The 15573-nt window shown below is 43.7% G+C and overlaps 1 protein-coding gene across 1 annotated transcript in view; it reads right to left on the bottom strand.

The window, feature by feature from the left end:
• TBCA (tubulin folding cofactor A) overlaps positions 1-15121 on the bottom strand; it is a 533913-nt gene extending 518792 nt beyond the window's left edge. Inside the window, exon 1 of the mRNA XM_069627425.1 lies at positions 14949-15121. Coding sequence (XP_069483526.1) covers positions 14949-15001 — 53 coding nt within the window. The 5' untranslated portion in view covers positions 15002-15121. The remainder of the gene's footprint in view (positions 1-14948) is intronic.
• Positions 15122-15573: the final 452 nt, after the last annotated feature.

Raw genomic sequence — 15573 nt, 5'->3', positions numbered from 1 at the left:
AACTGTTAGGATGCTTTTCCTTGAAGCTGACCGGATTCTCAAGATGGAACTATGTGGCATGGCTCTCTTCTAATTTTATTGTGGATGTGATAGTTTGAAAAACAAAACCCTTTCACTTCATTACACGGGTATTCGTGGATACAACCCTTAACATTAGATTATTTTACTTGCAAAATAACATTTTGCTTATAAAAAGGAAATTACTAAATTAGCGGGAGTTTAATTTGGGTATTATGTCAAGTTTTTATTCAGCTATTCTAACTAATTTATTGACTATTATAAGGTGCAACGGATCTAGATTTCGTCAACATTTGTAGTGTTACAAATTTAAGACACTTTTGCTGGCACAGCACTGGGCTTCTAGCACCAATTTATTTTACCACCAGTTTTTGTAGCCCTCATTAACTTAAAGAGGCTCGTCATGTGGCACTAAAAACGAGTTATATGTTTACATGGATTGGTTCAGGGTGTGCAGGGCATGAGAGAAAATACCTTGAGTGCAAACCATCCCCTCAACCGCCTCAGATGTACCCTACAAGCCCACCAATACGTTTCATATGCTCCGAGTGTAAAGGGGCAGAATAAGGCTAGTCTGAACGAATTTTGCCCACACCCAAGTAAGCCCTCAGCCATTAATTGAATTCAAGTGTATTTCCCCGACACCTCTGCCACACCTTTCATATGCACAATTACTCTGAAGGTCACCATCCTAAGCAACATTAAAAATTATTGCACAGAGCTTTAGCTAGTTACATGCACAGCGTCACACACTGCATATTTTAAGACCAACATTGCACACCTGCAGTAGCACACTGAAAACGTCCCACCTTGCCCAGCACACAATCACTGCACACCCTAGTGAGACTCACAGTGGGCAAAAAAAGAAGCAATACTTCTCCTGGCCACCATCTACAGAAAGCTGGAAGTTAATAGGGTGTGTGATACACTGTACGTGGTCAAGTGGACTTTAAAATCAGAGCAGCACTGCTAGGTTTGGCAAGCAGTCAACAGACATACGTTGTGATCAGAGTCTGTCTTCAGCATGAATCAACCAAAACAAATAGGAAATACAGGGTGCATATTTGGCGATACACAAAAGCAGAGCACGGAGCCCAATCTGTAACCAAGTGCTGCAAATCTTGAACTCTCTTACACTGCATATACGTAACTCCGTCACAATGCACTAGAATTTTTCAACCTAACCCATTAAGGAATGTACATTGAAAGGTTATGCATCAAAAGAATTAACTTCTAATGCACTCTATGACTGAAAGTGCAGGGTACTGCGATCAGGAGAGCCTCCTGTTATCAGGACCTAGTCCTAGTGTCGCCACTGCAGCAGCACAGAACCCATAAAATAACAACCTATCTGGTGCTTACCAGTTCTCACTTGCCTGTATAAGCACCAGGAGATGGGACAAACACCTGGGGATTAGCGTTGGTGTTGAATCTGCATACAGGAGAGAACAATGGAACCAGACTATGAATGTATAGAATAATGTACTGCTGTATTTTACACCCAGACAGCATTGAAGATTTCCAGGGATCACTGATAATTAAGCAATATAACGCGAGAAGGGGGCATTAACGGTGAGGAAATGCCCTGGGGCAAGAAGCCCGAGCGAAGCACCGGTAATGCCCCCTTCTCGCGTTATATTGCTATTAATACCCTGGCATGTTGTACCAGAGTGCTAATAGTGTATTTTTTTCGAGTTGTGAAAACGGCCTCAACTTGAGGGTAAAAACAGCAAAAAAGATGGCCGCCATCGATCCGGGGGTGGCGGAGGAGGGGGCAGGGGAAGAAAGACTACAGGTAGGCCCTTCTCCCATTCCAGGTGCAATTCGGGAGTCGGATGAGTCTGGGACCAGTACCGTTCCCGGCACCAGCGAGGAAGAAGGAAACACAAGGCAAGTGGATAGGGGGGGGGGGTTCTAAATATGTGGAAAAAAAAAAGAAAGAAGAGCACAGCGGAGCACACTTAGCCGATTCCAGGCGAGGGAAAAATGGTGGCCGTCACACCCCCCTCACTGGGTACTAATATGCATTTCTGGATAAACAATGCAAACTACGTTTGTTTGTTTGTTTTATTTATTTGTAGAGCGCTCCGGACCCGTGGGTAGAAGGGAGCTTAGGAAGGCGGTTACAGGCATAACATATACATTACATTTACAAAGTACAATAATTACAAAGCAATGGTTTACATACAACAATTTACATATAATACAAGTATGGTTGCGGCTGCTAGCTTATTAGAGGTGGGGGTAAATGCTACTCATTGTTCAGTAACCAGCCAATAACAAGTTTCCTAAAGATCGGGAAGGATTCCGTGGTTTTAATTATGAGTGGTAGGGTGTTCCAAAGTTGGGAGGCTAGCACAGTGAAGCTAGTGCCTCCTGCTCTTTTTAAGGCAAATCTGGGCACTAACAGGCATAAGGAGTTGGAAGATCTAGTGGTTCTAGATGTAGGTTTTAAGGTGAATTTGTTGGAGAGGTACGGTGGGGCTAAATTGTTTAAGGCCTTGTACGTGAGGCAGATAGTTTTGAGGTCAATTTTTTGCTGTATGGAGAGCCATTTGCACGCTTTCCTGGTTGTGGAGATGTGCTCACGCCTTGGGATGTTGAGTGCTGCGCGTAGAGCATTGTTCTGGAGAACCTGGAGTTTGTTAGTTACGGTTTGGTTGGCTCCAAGGTACAAGCTGTTGCAATAGTCTAGTTTGGATTGAATGAGTGCTCTGGCCAGAGTGAGGCAGCTGTCGGGGGATAGAAAGGGTCTGCTAGCCCTGATTAGTTTACCCGTATAGGCAGTGGCCGAGGCGGTTGAGTTGATTTGTTTGACGAGGTTGGTGTTGGCATCAAGGTGGAAGCCTAAGGTTTTCACACTTTTAGCAATAGGGATGGTGTTACCGTCTATGATAATGTTCTTGTAGTTGGGACTGAGTTTGGACAGGTTATTGGGAGAGCCGACCAGAAGAAGCTCCGTCTTCTCATCATTCAGGCAGAGGCCGTGGGTGGCCATCCATGCCTGAATGATGGAGAAGATTTCGTTGATCCGGATGACGTCCGCATTGTAGTTGCCTGAGATGGTGAGGAGAATCTGGGTGTCATCTGCGTAGTTGGTGTAGGTGACACCCAGATGGTCCAATATGTCAAATAGAGGCTTTGTAAATATATTATACAAGGTGGGGGAGACACAGGAGCCTTGTGGGACTCCGCAGGTGATGGGGATCGGGTCAGCAGCAGCTGTGGTGGAGAAAACTCGCATGGTTCTATTTGCTAGGAAGGATTGTATCCATGCAGAGGCAGAGGAGGAGAAGTGGGCTGCGATAGATAGGTGGTTGCATAGTATTTCGTGGTCGACTAAGTCGAAGGCCGCTGAGAGATCTAAGAGAAGTAGGATTGCTGCATTGCCTTTGTCTTTGATTTCATCAATCTGACTTTTGAGGTCAACCAGAGCGGTTTCAGTTCCATGTTGAGGTCTGAAGCCAGATTGACGCATACCTAGCAGTTGGTTAGATTCCAGGTACTCCTGAATCTGGATATAGGCGACTCTATCCAAGATTTTTAACAGAAAAGGGACAGTGGTGATTGGTCTATAATTAGTTGGTATGGCTGGGTCTAGGGATTGTTTTTTTAGGAGAGGGAGTACCCAGGATTGTTTTAGGTTGTTGGGGACAGAATTGTTTTCGAATGAGAGGTTGATTAGCTTGGTGATAAAAGGGGAGAGGTCTCTGGCAGCGTCTTTTATTATTTGGGCAGGGCAGCTGTCCCCTTTGCAATTAGAGGGTTTTAGGGAAGTAATGATTTTTTGGACTTCCAGGATAGTCACTTTCTTAAAGGAGAAGTCTATGTTGGCTTTGTTGGGTGTTGGTGGGCTTAAACTGGGGTTGGTGGTTTTGTTGCTGAGGAGTTGTTGACGTTTGTTCTCAATTTTGGTCTGGAGCCCTGTGATTTTATTGTTGAGGGCATTCTGGATGCTGGTGCACCAGGGTTTATCTTTTGAGCAGTTGTCTGGAGGGGGATTGGGGTTTTCTAGCTCCTTTAGAATTTTAAATAATTCTTTGGTGGAGGAGCCTGCCTGGTCAATCCTGACGTTATAGGCATCTTTTTTGGTACGAATTATCTCTCTTTTGTATAGCGTGGAGATGTTTTTGAGATTGGATTTGTTTTCAGGTGATGGGTTGGTTTTCCATAGTAGTTCTAGTTTAGCTTTCTTCTTCCCGAGTAGTTTGAGTTCGGGAGTGTACCACGAGTTCAGGTGGTTAATTGGTTTGCTTTTGCGTAGTTTCAAAAGGGGCAATGGTATCAATGGCGGTAGCCATGGAATTGTTGAAGGTGTCAACTAGTAGGTTAAGGTCAGCCTTGTCCGGTAGAGCGTTAAGGGTGGGTAGGACCAGAGGTAGTAAGGCTTCGGGGGTAATGTTACGCTTATTTCTGGTTGGGCAGGCTGGAGCCAGGGAGCGTTTCTTAGGCGTAGCCCGGTTGGTGTGAATTTCAAGTGGGATAAGGTAGTGATCTGTCCATGTAAGAGGTTGGGGGGCCTTGCAGGTGGTGTTGCAATTAAGAGTTGCTACCCAGTCGAGAATTCTGCCTTTCTGGTGGGTCGGAGAGATACTAAGTTGGGCGAAACCGTGCTCAGTGAGGGCGTTTGCTAAGGATGCGGCTGTTGCGTCCTTGGGGTCGTCATATCCCAGATTGAAGTCGCCGAGGATGATAGTTTGTGCTAATGGCTTGGAATTCTCAGTGATGAGCGCTGTAATGTCTTCTTCAAAAGTTCCTGGAGGGCCTGGGGGTCTGTATATAAGGTGTAGTGTGATCGTACTTGTGGGGGAAGTTTGTACCTTGATTGTGATTAACTCGCAGGATTTAAGTGAAATGGTGGATACCAATCTACAGCCTAGTGGCGATTTTGAGATGAACGCTACGCCTCCTCCTTTACCATTGGGTCTGTCGGCTCTGAGGATGGAGTAGTTGGTAGGAATGGCTAACGATAAGTGTGGTCCTGAGGCCTCGTGTAGCCATGTTTCCGTTAGGGCAAGGAAGTCAAGATCATATGTTAGAATGGTGTCAGCAATTTCTGTGGGGTGAGCGGGCAGGGATCTGGTATTGAGTAAGGCTCCTTTTAGGGGGAGTGAGACGGGCTCATTAGGGGTCTTTAATTTCTTTTTGGCTTTGGTATTGAGTTTGGCAGGGTGGATGCTGTTTGTAGGGGGCAGCCTAGTGCTTAGTCTGTTGTTGCGGGCAGAGATGTCAGGGTTGGTAGAGCGTAGGGGTTCTGGAGATTTTTGTGCGGGGGGCACCGATAGACATGGAACACTAAGTGTACTGTGATTGGGAGCTTTGTTAAGGGTGGTATTGGCAGGGGAGCGGTTGTCTATGGAGGTGAGGTGAGAGTGGTGATTAGGTGGAAAAGGCGGCTGGGAGGGTAAGAAGGGCGTGGGGCAGGGGATCGGGTAGTGCCTGGGGCAACCTAGATTGGCTAAGCCGTTGTTGACGGTTATGAAGGTATTGCTGGTACAGAGTACATTGTCTGGTATGATGCAGAAAGGGAACATGGTGAGAGTGAGCCAGGAGATCATGGTCTGGACGCACGGCTGCGCAATGCGAATCTGGTACACACTTGGGCTAGGATACAATGAGGTAGTGCCTAGATTGGAGTACAAATAAATGCCGTGCGGTAGCAGCTGGGGGTATATGCTAGACAGGTGTAGGCAGGTACATGGAACACATCGAGGCAGTAAGTACAATGACAGCAGTGGTGGGAGCAAGGCTAAGGGGTTTAAGACAGGTTAAGTCTACTTATTCAGAGTCAAACAGTGGGGGTGCATCAGATCAGGGTACTCAGGCAAAGCAAATAGCAAAGCTTGCATATACATTAGCATGTTAGGCAGGGAACAATGCAGAATGCAAGAGGCGTGGTGTAATTGTAACAGTGCAACAATTCAGGCAGAGAAGACATTCTAGTGTTGGCAGCAAGTATTGTCAGATCAGGTAAATGCCAAGCTGAAAGGCACGGCAGAGTAAGGCATGTACCCTGGAATTAGCTTAGATCATGAGGACATGTCTTACGCGGAGTGGTGCAACATATGCAGGCATAGATCAAAGTGTGGCACAGCAAAATTGGGAATACACAATGAGCGTATCAGGCAGGCAGAGTAGCATATATCATGGAGCTAACAAGAGGGTCCAAGTTGCGGTTCTGAGCAAGAGCTCAATTATTTCCAAAGCGAACATGGGGTTGACAGCATAGTAGTTTCAAGGCAAGCACAGGCGAACAGAGCCGCAAATGAAAGCAGTGCCGTGGTCATGCAATGCGAAGGTATGGGCTGGGCGGCAATGAGAACAGACATAGGCAATGCAAGCAAATAGGCGCTGAAATGGTGCGATCACTTGGTGGTAAGCAACCGCGAATAGGTAGCGACTAGGGGCTCAAATATGTAGTCGGCTCAGTTGATTAAAGTCAGGACGCTTGTAATAGATGTGCAGACTTACTACAGAAATGTGCAAGGAGCAGGTTGCTATGTTGCTACAGCTTTTCAAGTGGTGTTTGTGATTATATTAGCATAGTAAAGGCATTACCAACATCAGGATAGATAGTATATCAGCAAGTTCAACAGGCAAGATAAATGCTTGTAGGGCAGTAGGCACAGAGTGAACAGCTTATATAGCTATACTAGGTATCAAGCTTGTGGGAATAAGCATAGCATTTGGAAGTGCCAAAATAGTTGATTATGTTGCCAGTCTTACTTTCAGGATGATGAGAGCGCTAGTCCATAGGTTCACGAGGAGGAGAGTCAGCTGTGTAACCACAAGCAGGGATTAGTGCGAGGTGAAAAAGGGCATAGTGTCCAGGCGAACGGCGAGTAAGGCTGAGGACAGGCTAGGACAGGAGTCAGCCTTGTTTCACTGGGCCTTGGTGAGAGTGGGCCGGCCGTTGATCTGAACAAAATGAGAACAGGTAATTGCCTAGGAGTAAGACTTTCAAACCCAGACAGCTGTGGAAAGACCACTATCCAAGGGAGGCAAACAAAAGTCAAGTGTCCATAAGTCATCGGGTCCGGGCTGCTCTTAAGGAGCAGAAACCTACCATCAGGAATTTTCCAGCAAGGCGAGGTATTGATAATTTTACTAGTATAATCAATAGGATGCCCTTAGATTAACACGTGTTTCGGCTTTTTTCAAAACCAGACTAATCCTCAATCACAATAGTTAGGTGATTCGATGTACATTGATAGAGTTATCCATGTTTGAATACTAGACAGAACATTTGGGGATGGCAAAAGGTAGGATTAGAGGGAAAACAAAGTAGGACAGAACACACATTGCATTAGTCATATTTGCCACTCGCTTCCAAGTTTAATCTTCAAAGATACCAGTACTTAATTTTCATCATTTATCTTGTGTCATAAGTCACACAACTCACTATGAGTAGTAGATGATTGTCATGAGTTTTAGAGCATTCCTGGGTTAGTTCCCAGTTTCTAAAATAGAAACTGGTTTATAATACAATTAGAGTATCGTTACCTACCATATGATCAGAAAGTTTGTCCAATCAATGTTGGATAGCAAAACAATTCTGAATTAATCTCATCTGTGTTAAATCACGTCCCTCTATAGTCATCTATTACCCGGATCACAATTTCATGTAACGTTTCGTTGCCTTAACCAAAATTATAATAACGCTCTTTAGGGTTGTGATCCCCACCCCCACCTATTTCAACAAGCTTTGTGGTATGAGTTATTACTCCTTCAACATTCCCAAAATGCAAGCAAATTAGTTTGTCAAGAGATTAATTCTGGCATTAAAGAGAAGGACATTGCAAAGTTATGTTTGCTTGCCTTTGGTATCCAGTTCAATCCCCTCGAGATTGCGTCCCGTTCTGAAGACGCAGTGGCCAGTTTGGAAATCTCTAAATACTGGCGAATGGATTGTCACCACGCCTCCTCTGCATTATGCGCTGCATCACCTGTGGCAATTAATATTATCACAGTGTATGCCTGTTTACCTTTCACATGGTCACAGCCCATTTCCCAGATCTCTTCCGGAATATTTATAAATGTATTCTTTGAAAAATTATTTCAATATTGTTCAATATGTGTGCTCCCCCCTTACCGCTTATTAATCAAAAGCCATCTATGTTTTAAAACGCAACTAATGCGTTTGATAGATTTGGAATATGACTCAGTCCCCCCCCTTTTTTTTTTTTTTTTTTAAATATACTCTAGAATACCATATCTGTATCAGATATACCAGTCACTCCTGATATAGAACAACCTACTTGCAAGCATGGAGTCTTAATTACTGTTCTCAGGAATGGGTCACTAAACATATGCATCATTTCATGTGTCCAATCCCGATCTACCCGATCTACAGCAGGCTGCTTATATAGCTAAAGGTCCTGCTTTGTTGATCCCTCCAAAATATTACTAAAGGTTTGTGCCTCTCACTGTATTAGAACAAATACTTCGTACTAGCTCCCTGGAGACAGAAAATTCATGATCTATGCCTTACAAGAACTAACATCTCATTATCCACATTTAGGCCGAGCTCTGTTGCTCGAAACTTGCATACGATCCTGGCCTCTGTTTGTCTTAAGAGACTTTCCTTATTTCCCCCTCTCTTGCTTAATGATATTTTCTTCAAACCTATGAATCTAATTTCATTCTCATTATTCATTTGGTGATCCCTTTGCCAATGCTGCGCAAGAGGCAGTTTAGGGTCTTGGCTGTCGATTCGAAACTCAAATAAGGGAGCATATGTCCCCTATGGCCTAATAGTGCTGCCAATATATACCCCATTGCAAACACATATTAAAGGCATATACAACAGATGTTTTACAGTTGATACAATCCTTAATCCTCATGTACAGTTGTTCCACTCAACTCTGTAAATATATCTGTATTTACATGCGCAAATTTGCACATTGTGCATGTTCTGCATTTGTGAAAGCCTGTGTCTCAAGGGTTCAGCCATGTCATTGACCTCTTCAGTGTCGATAGCCGGAAAGAAAGAAGGACTCAGTTTGTCCTTCAGCGTTTCTGCTCGTTTGAAGACAACCGTAGGTTTCTCTTACAGATATTTCTCAAGGTCTTTGTCCAATAATAGTAGATGCCAAAGCTTAAGAATATCCCAAATTCTGTAGTGGTTCCAGCAGTATTTTGTAATGAACTGGACTTTGGCTTCTGCCACATCTGAACTCTGGGCTTTCTGTTTTAACGTTTCCGTCCTGGCAATTTGCTTTGCCTTTTTTCTGTGCCTCCTGTATACTAACTTTTAGAATACCCCCTTTGGTGGAATCTTTTCCCAAAAATGCTTGCCCAAAAATGTTTGATCCTCCAATTTCTTCTAGCCCTTATAAATTCACCAACAGGTATATTGCGTATTACTGAATAGTGGTGGAAGCTGGTTGCGTTTAGAGTCGAATTATTCAGTCGGTTTTCAGTAAGTGCGAGTCAGTAATTTGTTCCCAGATACATAAATCAGCAAATCAAAAAAGTTTCTCCTTCTCAATGCGAGTTCCAGTAAATGTTATTCCAAAAGTGTTGGTATTCGATTCTGTTATGAACTTCTGCCAGTGGTGTGGGCTTCCCATCAAAATTAATAGAATTTCGTCTATATATCTAGTCCACATCGAGACATAATCTTGATTGCTCCAATTTGTGTAGACTACTGTGTCTTCAAATAGGCCCATGAAAAGGTTATCCAAGGCTGGCACATATTTGGTGCCCATGGCCACGCCTTTCGTTTGTTGATACAAATTTATTGTTTTGCAATGTTGCTTGCAACATTTCCAAGAGCATATTTCTATGTTGGTAATGATATGATAGGTTACTTGTTACTTTTATAACATGCTTTTTTTCCAAGGCAAGCACATTGCCGCTGAGCTATCCTCCCGAGACGCAGCTTGCCTTGAAAGTATATTCTATTGTCTTTAAAGCTAAATCATGTTGAATCCAAGAACGTCCAACGTAACCGGGAGACAATTTGGTTCCCAAATTATTTTTTTATGGATGTTAAGTACACTCGTATCCTTGAGGTACGCTGGTAACTTACTGACCAACGGTATAATCATGGAATCTATATATTCCAACACTTTTGGAATAACATTTACTGGAACTCACGATGAGAAGGAGATTAACTTTTTGGAACGATTTATGTATCGGGTAACAAATTACTGACTCGCACTTACAGAACAGACTGAAGCAAATTCGACTCTATACGCATCCAGCTGCCACCACTATTTAGTAATCCGCAATACTTATAAGGGTCAGAAGAAATTCCAAGGATCAAACTAATTTTGAACAATAGTGTTATTTGCTACAGAAAATATTCCACCAGAGGTGGCATTCCAAGCTAGTATACAGGAGGCACAGAAAAAGGTGAAGCAAATTGCCAGAACGGAAACGTTAAAACAGAAAGACAAGAGTTCAGATGTACCAGAAGCCAAAGTCAAGTTCATTACAAAATACTGCTGGAACCACTACAGAATTCGGGTTATTCTTAAGAAGCATTGGCATCTTCTATTATTGGACAAAGACCTTGTAAAATATCTGAAAGAGAAACCTGCTGTTGTCTTCAAACGAGCAGAAACGCTGAAAAACAAACTGTGTCCTCCTTTCTTACGCTTACTGAACCGTTTCTATTGTAAAACAGGGAACTAACCCAGGAACGCTCTAAAATGCATGACAATCATCTAATACTCAAGTATAGTGAGTTAGGTAAGTATGACAAGATAAATAATGAAAATTAAGTTCTGGTATTGATTAAACTTGTAAGCAAGTGGCAAATAAGACTAATGAAATGTGTGTTCTGTCGTGCTTTGTTTTCCCTCGAATTATACCTGCCAACCCCTAATTTTCTGTCTACTATTCAAACATGAATAATGTTATCAATGTACATAGAATCACCTAACTATTGTGAACCTAAGGACATCCTATTGATTATACCCAAATTTATTTTAGGCAGCACATGCATATATATTAATAAATATGCAAGAAAAACTGAAATAAAGGAGGGTGCAATCCTTCCTTGTATTCATATGTGCGGCACACATAAATCATACATTTCTAGTGTCCAAGTCGCTGAGTGACGTTTTCAATACCACAAAGCTCTAAATTGATCATTTACTATGCATGACTGGGATGAACCACATACAGAACAGGCAATAATGCAAATCTACTTTCAAACCAGATCAGTCGATTTTCCTATACCCTGAAAAGCCATCGGTGAGGGGCAGCATCATAGTCACTCCACAGTGTCTGATAAAGAACAACCACATGGTATGATGCATCTCATAATAGGACACTTATTTCACTGAAAATAGAAACCATGTGCAAATTTAAACATGCAGAGTATCTCACTGAAAATGAGAAAGCATGTGCAAGTCTAAATATGCATAGTATCAATAGGTTTGAAACATAGCAGGGCTTGTAAAATCTACTAGCCCACTCGCATAGGCGAGGAGATTTTTTGAAGGGCGAGTACTAGACCTTGCTGGCGAGTATGGGGATGTTTAAAATATTTTTTTACATTTACTGCAAACAAACATTGTTTGCAGTAAATGACAAATAAAGGTTTCACTGTGCATAGTTAACCTTTGGGTGGCAGCATTGCACTGAATAGGAAGTGTGCTTTTGGTGACAAGCAACGATTTATAGATACCAGAGGTAAAAATTGTGTTACCCATTAATGGTGCAAGTGAATTTCTCTTGGTTCGAGTATGTACATTAAGGAACTCACCCTGCCAGTCTAGTGGGATTTTTAAGAATTTGCAAGGCCTGTAGAGGGCTATATTCCTGGTCTACCGGACTCTAGGGCCATGGTTCCAGATGAGCAGCATGCCTTTTTCACTCTAAAATAAGACCAATACGACAAACATCTATCTGCCACCTGAACTACACAGATGTGTTCATACCAGTGTTGCCAGCAGCATCTTCCACAAAGAGGCAAAGTGGAACCTGATATGCGGACATAGAAGAGAAGTATTATTTTAATCAAATTGCTATCTACAAATAAAAACATTACAATAAAAGTTCTTTTTGCCTAAAAAGAAGAGTTGCCAACAAGAACCATTTTTTTACTCCCCAAAATGGGGTAGTAAAGTACACTTACTTTTAATTCTATCTAGAGTCCTGGGCATACATTAATGCTCTGATTGCTTACCACGAATCTTCATTGCACATAGTCCTCACTTCCTTTCCTTGATACATCCCAAACTAATGAGGTTTACCAAAAGGTCCAAGATCAACCCTGAACATGAGAAACAGACATTGCCCACTAAAGTCACTAATAACACTGGTTGAAGAAATAAACTTAAAAGGCCTGTCCTATCTGACATCCAGAGATGTCAAAGATGCCATATCATCTTCAGAGACGTCTGGGGTAAGACCTAGCAGAATGAACTCTTGTGAGATATAAAATGAGTAGACCACCTTCAGCCTAAACATTTTTTTTTTTTTAAAAACACACATCAAAAATGATCACAGACTTTAAGGCCACAGATTCCAGTAGAGAAGAGTTCCAATTCCCAGATCCAGCTGGCTGAGATTATTGCGACTAAGTAGATGGTTTTCATAGTTAAACTTGTCTTGTCTGTCAGCCGGAGAGGCTTGAATAGAGCACCTTGCAGAACCCAGACCAGCAGAGGCAGGTCCCATGGCCATGACAGGGATGTGATCCTAGGACGAGCAATTAACAAGCGATGAATCAGTCTGGTGATAGTACACACCCCTCCATTGAGGACAGTTCTGCCGATGACACTAAGCATGGATTGCAGCCCATTGGGCCTGGAGTGCTGAGCGGGAGACGTCCAACAGAAAAATGTCCTGCAATGACCTGCCAATATCAGCAGAGCCATAGTCTAGTGGAAGGAAATAATGTTTACTGCACCACACCGGATGGGGAGCCTAACATCTAGCATGGGGTGGAGAGTAAAGGGCCAACAGGAATCCTGGACCACTAAGGAGAGAGGGGCACAAACCCCCCGTTTTCTGAGGCCTTCCCTCTCAATATCCAGGCTTCCAAAAGTCAGTTGTTAATCTCTGACAGAAATGGAGGAAGCCTCTGGATTAGGAGGAGGGAGGGGGGACAATTAGAGAGGAAAAACTCACGTCAGGGAATGAAAGATAATAAGAGCAGGCGCCCAGCTAGACCCAAATGAGCGATAAGAAGAGCAGGCGCCCAGCTAGACCCAATCCTCTTGAGAACCATAGGGGAGGTAACATGTAGATTAATTTAGCTATCCAAGGGACGGTCAGAGAGCTGGTAGCCCTAGCCCCCGGCTCTGGACTTTAGGAGCAGAACAGGGGAAGCTTGCGGTAACAAGATGAAGCAAACATGACGCATTTCTGGGAGGCTGAAGTACCCTGTGAACAAGTGGAATGATACAGGGCTGAAGGCAGAATTTCTTGGAGGTGGTAAGGAGCCTGATGGAAATCGGCCAACATGTTTCTGATCCCATTGATGTGGGAGGCATCCAGAGACAAGGTCTTCCGTGCTCGGGCACTCAGCTGAAGGGAAATCTGATCCAAACGAGCTGGTCCGTCCCACCTGCCTATTAATGTAGGACACTGCTCTCATGTTGTACAGGAGAACTCAAACAGACAGGGACCTGATCTAAAGGGAGAAGTGCAAAAAGCGCACAATGGATGCCTTCCAATTCGAGGACCAAGGAGCGTCCTAGAGACCATCCCTTGGCACTTGCGTCAATGGCGAGGACTGCTGGCATCAGAGGTTTGAAGGAGAATACTCTGAGACGGTCGATGTCCATCCGCAGTGGAGATCTGACCTGAACCCAGAAAACATTAGAGTGCTCATTCCATTCAAACCTCATTGAACTCAGGATACAATGACAATGCCAAAGAAGGTTGTGCAGCTGCAGAGGACGTGTGTCTAATGTGTGACGAACACAGCGGCAGAGATAAGCCCCTGAATGAGCTTCCACTTCAGAAGACCAGCTGACAGATTTGAGAGGCTTGCTCGAAGATTAACGTAGAACTGACTTCCAGGAGACACACACAACCCATAAAGGTCAGGGGCTTGGCTCCCACGAAGGTTAAGATCCTGAGCCATGGTGATGTGACTGTAAAGCCAAAAGCAGACAGGAAGATTAAAACCTTGGTCCTGCAACCTTCCTTTCGTACCTTGACATGCAGATGGGGGTAAACTGGCAGACCATCTTCATGCAGTTTTCCCACCAAGGATTATAAGATCTTTGTAAACACCCTTGGGGCTCGGTGGAGGCCAACAAAAAAAGGGATGACCAAGAATTGAAAGTGCTGGTTTCCCCTTCAAAACTCAGGAATCTATGGTTGACGAGGATTCGGAATGTTAAGATACATGGGTCCCTAAATTCCAGGGACACAAGCCAGTCTCCAATCAGCCACAAGGTAATACGCAGCCAGTAGGGGAGTTGAAACTCTTAAGAATAATTGAATACTTTATATGCTGGGTGAGACAAGTTATTTATACTGTTGAGTTGATGCAAACAAGACCACCGAGATGCTGAATGACTCAAAACACATTATTGCTATGCCTCACGATGTATTGCTTGCAGGAGAAAGCCCTCGCCTAAGCCACCTTGTTGGATAGCCCCTCTATTTCGCATCCCATTTATAATCCTGTCCTCATTGAAATCACGTCCCCAGTCAAGGCAAACGCCTCCCATACAACTCAATAGGATGACCAGATCAAAACATTTCTCACATCCCAAAAATGTTTTCTGCCATAAACTTTCATGGGAACAACATCCCAAAACATATTACTTAAGCCGCCTTTCTTTAAAGAGAATACACGCCTACCGGCAGCACTACCCGTAACATGCTGTCATTCCCAGTGTCCGCAGTGCGGGAGGGTCCGGGCCCTACTCACGCAGTCTTAAGTGACTCAGCGCTTTCTGGAACAGAGGGCGCGCAACATAAAAAGGCTGCCCAATGCAGGGCACAAAACTCACCGCTTCATCACGCCGGTTTTGATCTTGATCTGCCGTACGCGGGGATCTGCCATATCTGCGTGCGGTACTAGTACAAGGAGATGCCCGTAGTATCTTATGGGGGCCACAGAATGAAGAGTTCAGAACGTGGAAAATCGAAAGCAACTACATTGAGCCGCAGAGCATGCGCACTAGCCAAGACGCGTCACAGGAGCGGCCAGCTTAACGTCAGGCATAACCCTCATTTGCTTCGAAACAGCTAGAAATCGCCGTGCTTTGCCTGACACGAAGATGACTTCTGTTACAAGGTTTAAACCAATTGTGTGAGCGGTATACTGTTTGAGTAGTAAGTGGTTGCTTCCGGGGACATTGAAACATGTGAAGCGAGTGCTGAATGCGCGCGCTCGTAACTTTTGAAGGTCTTAGATTTCTTATTTGATTCCTTAGTTGGCAGGGCCACAATTTACACTCTCGTGGTTACCTTTACAGAGAACGAAAACAACAATCGACTCTTAAGACAATTTCATACTCAATGAAACTGTGTGATGTTTACTAGGTCATGCTTGCCACCATTCTGTGACCAAACAGATGTAGGATTATTCAAGTTTCAAAAATAATACCTAGCATAACAATGACATCACCGGAA

This window comes from Ambystoma mexicanum, chromosome 6p (genome assembly GCF_040938575.1).
Source record: "Ambystoma mexicanum isolate Mex_15411 chromosome 6p, UKY_AmexF1_1, whole genome shotgun sequence".
NCBI classification, from domain to species: domain Eukaryota; kingdom Metazoa; phylum Chordata; class Amphibia; order Caudata; family Ambystomatidae; genus Ambystoma; species Ambystoma mexicanum.
Note: the sequence above shows the minus strand (reverse complement) of the source record. Positions and strands in the feature narration are given on the sequence as shown.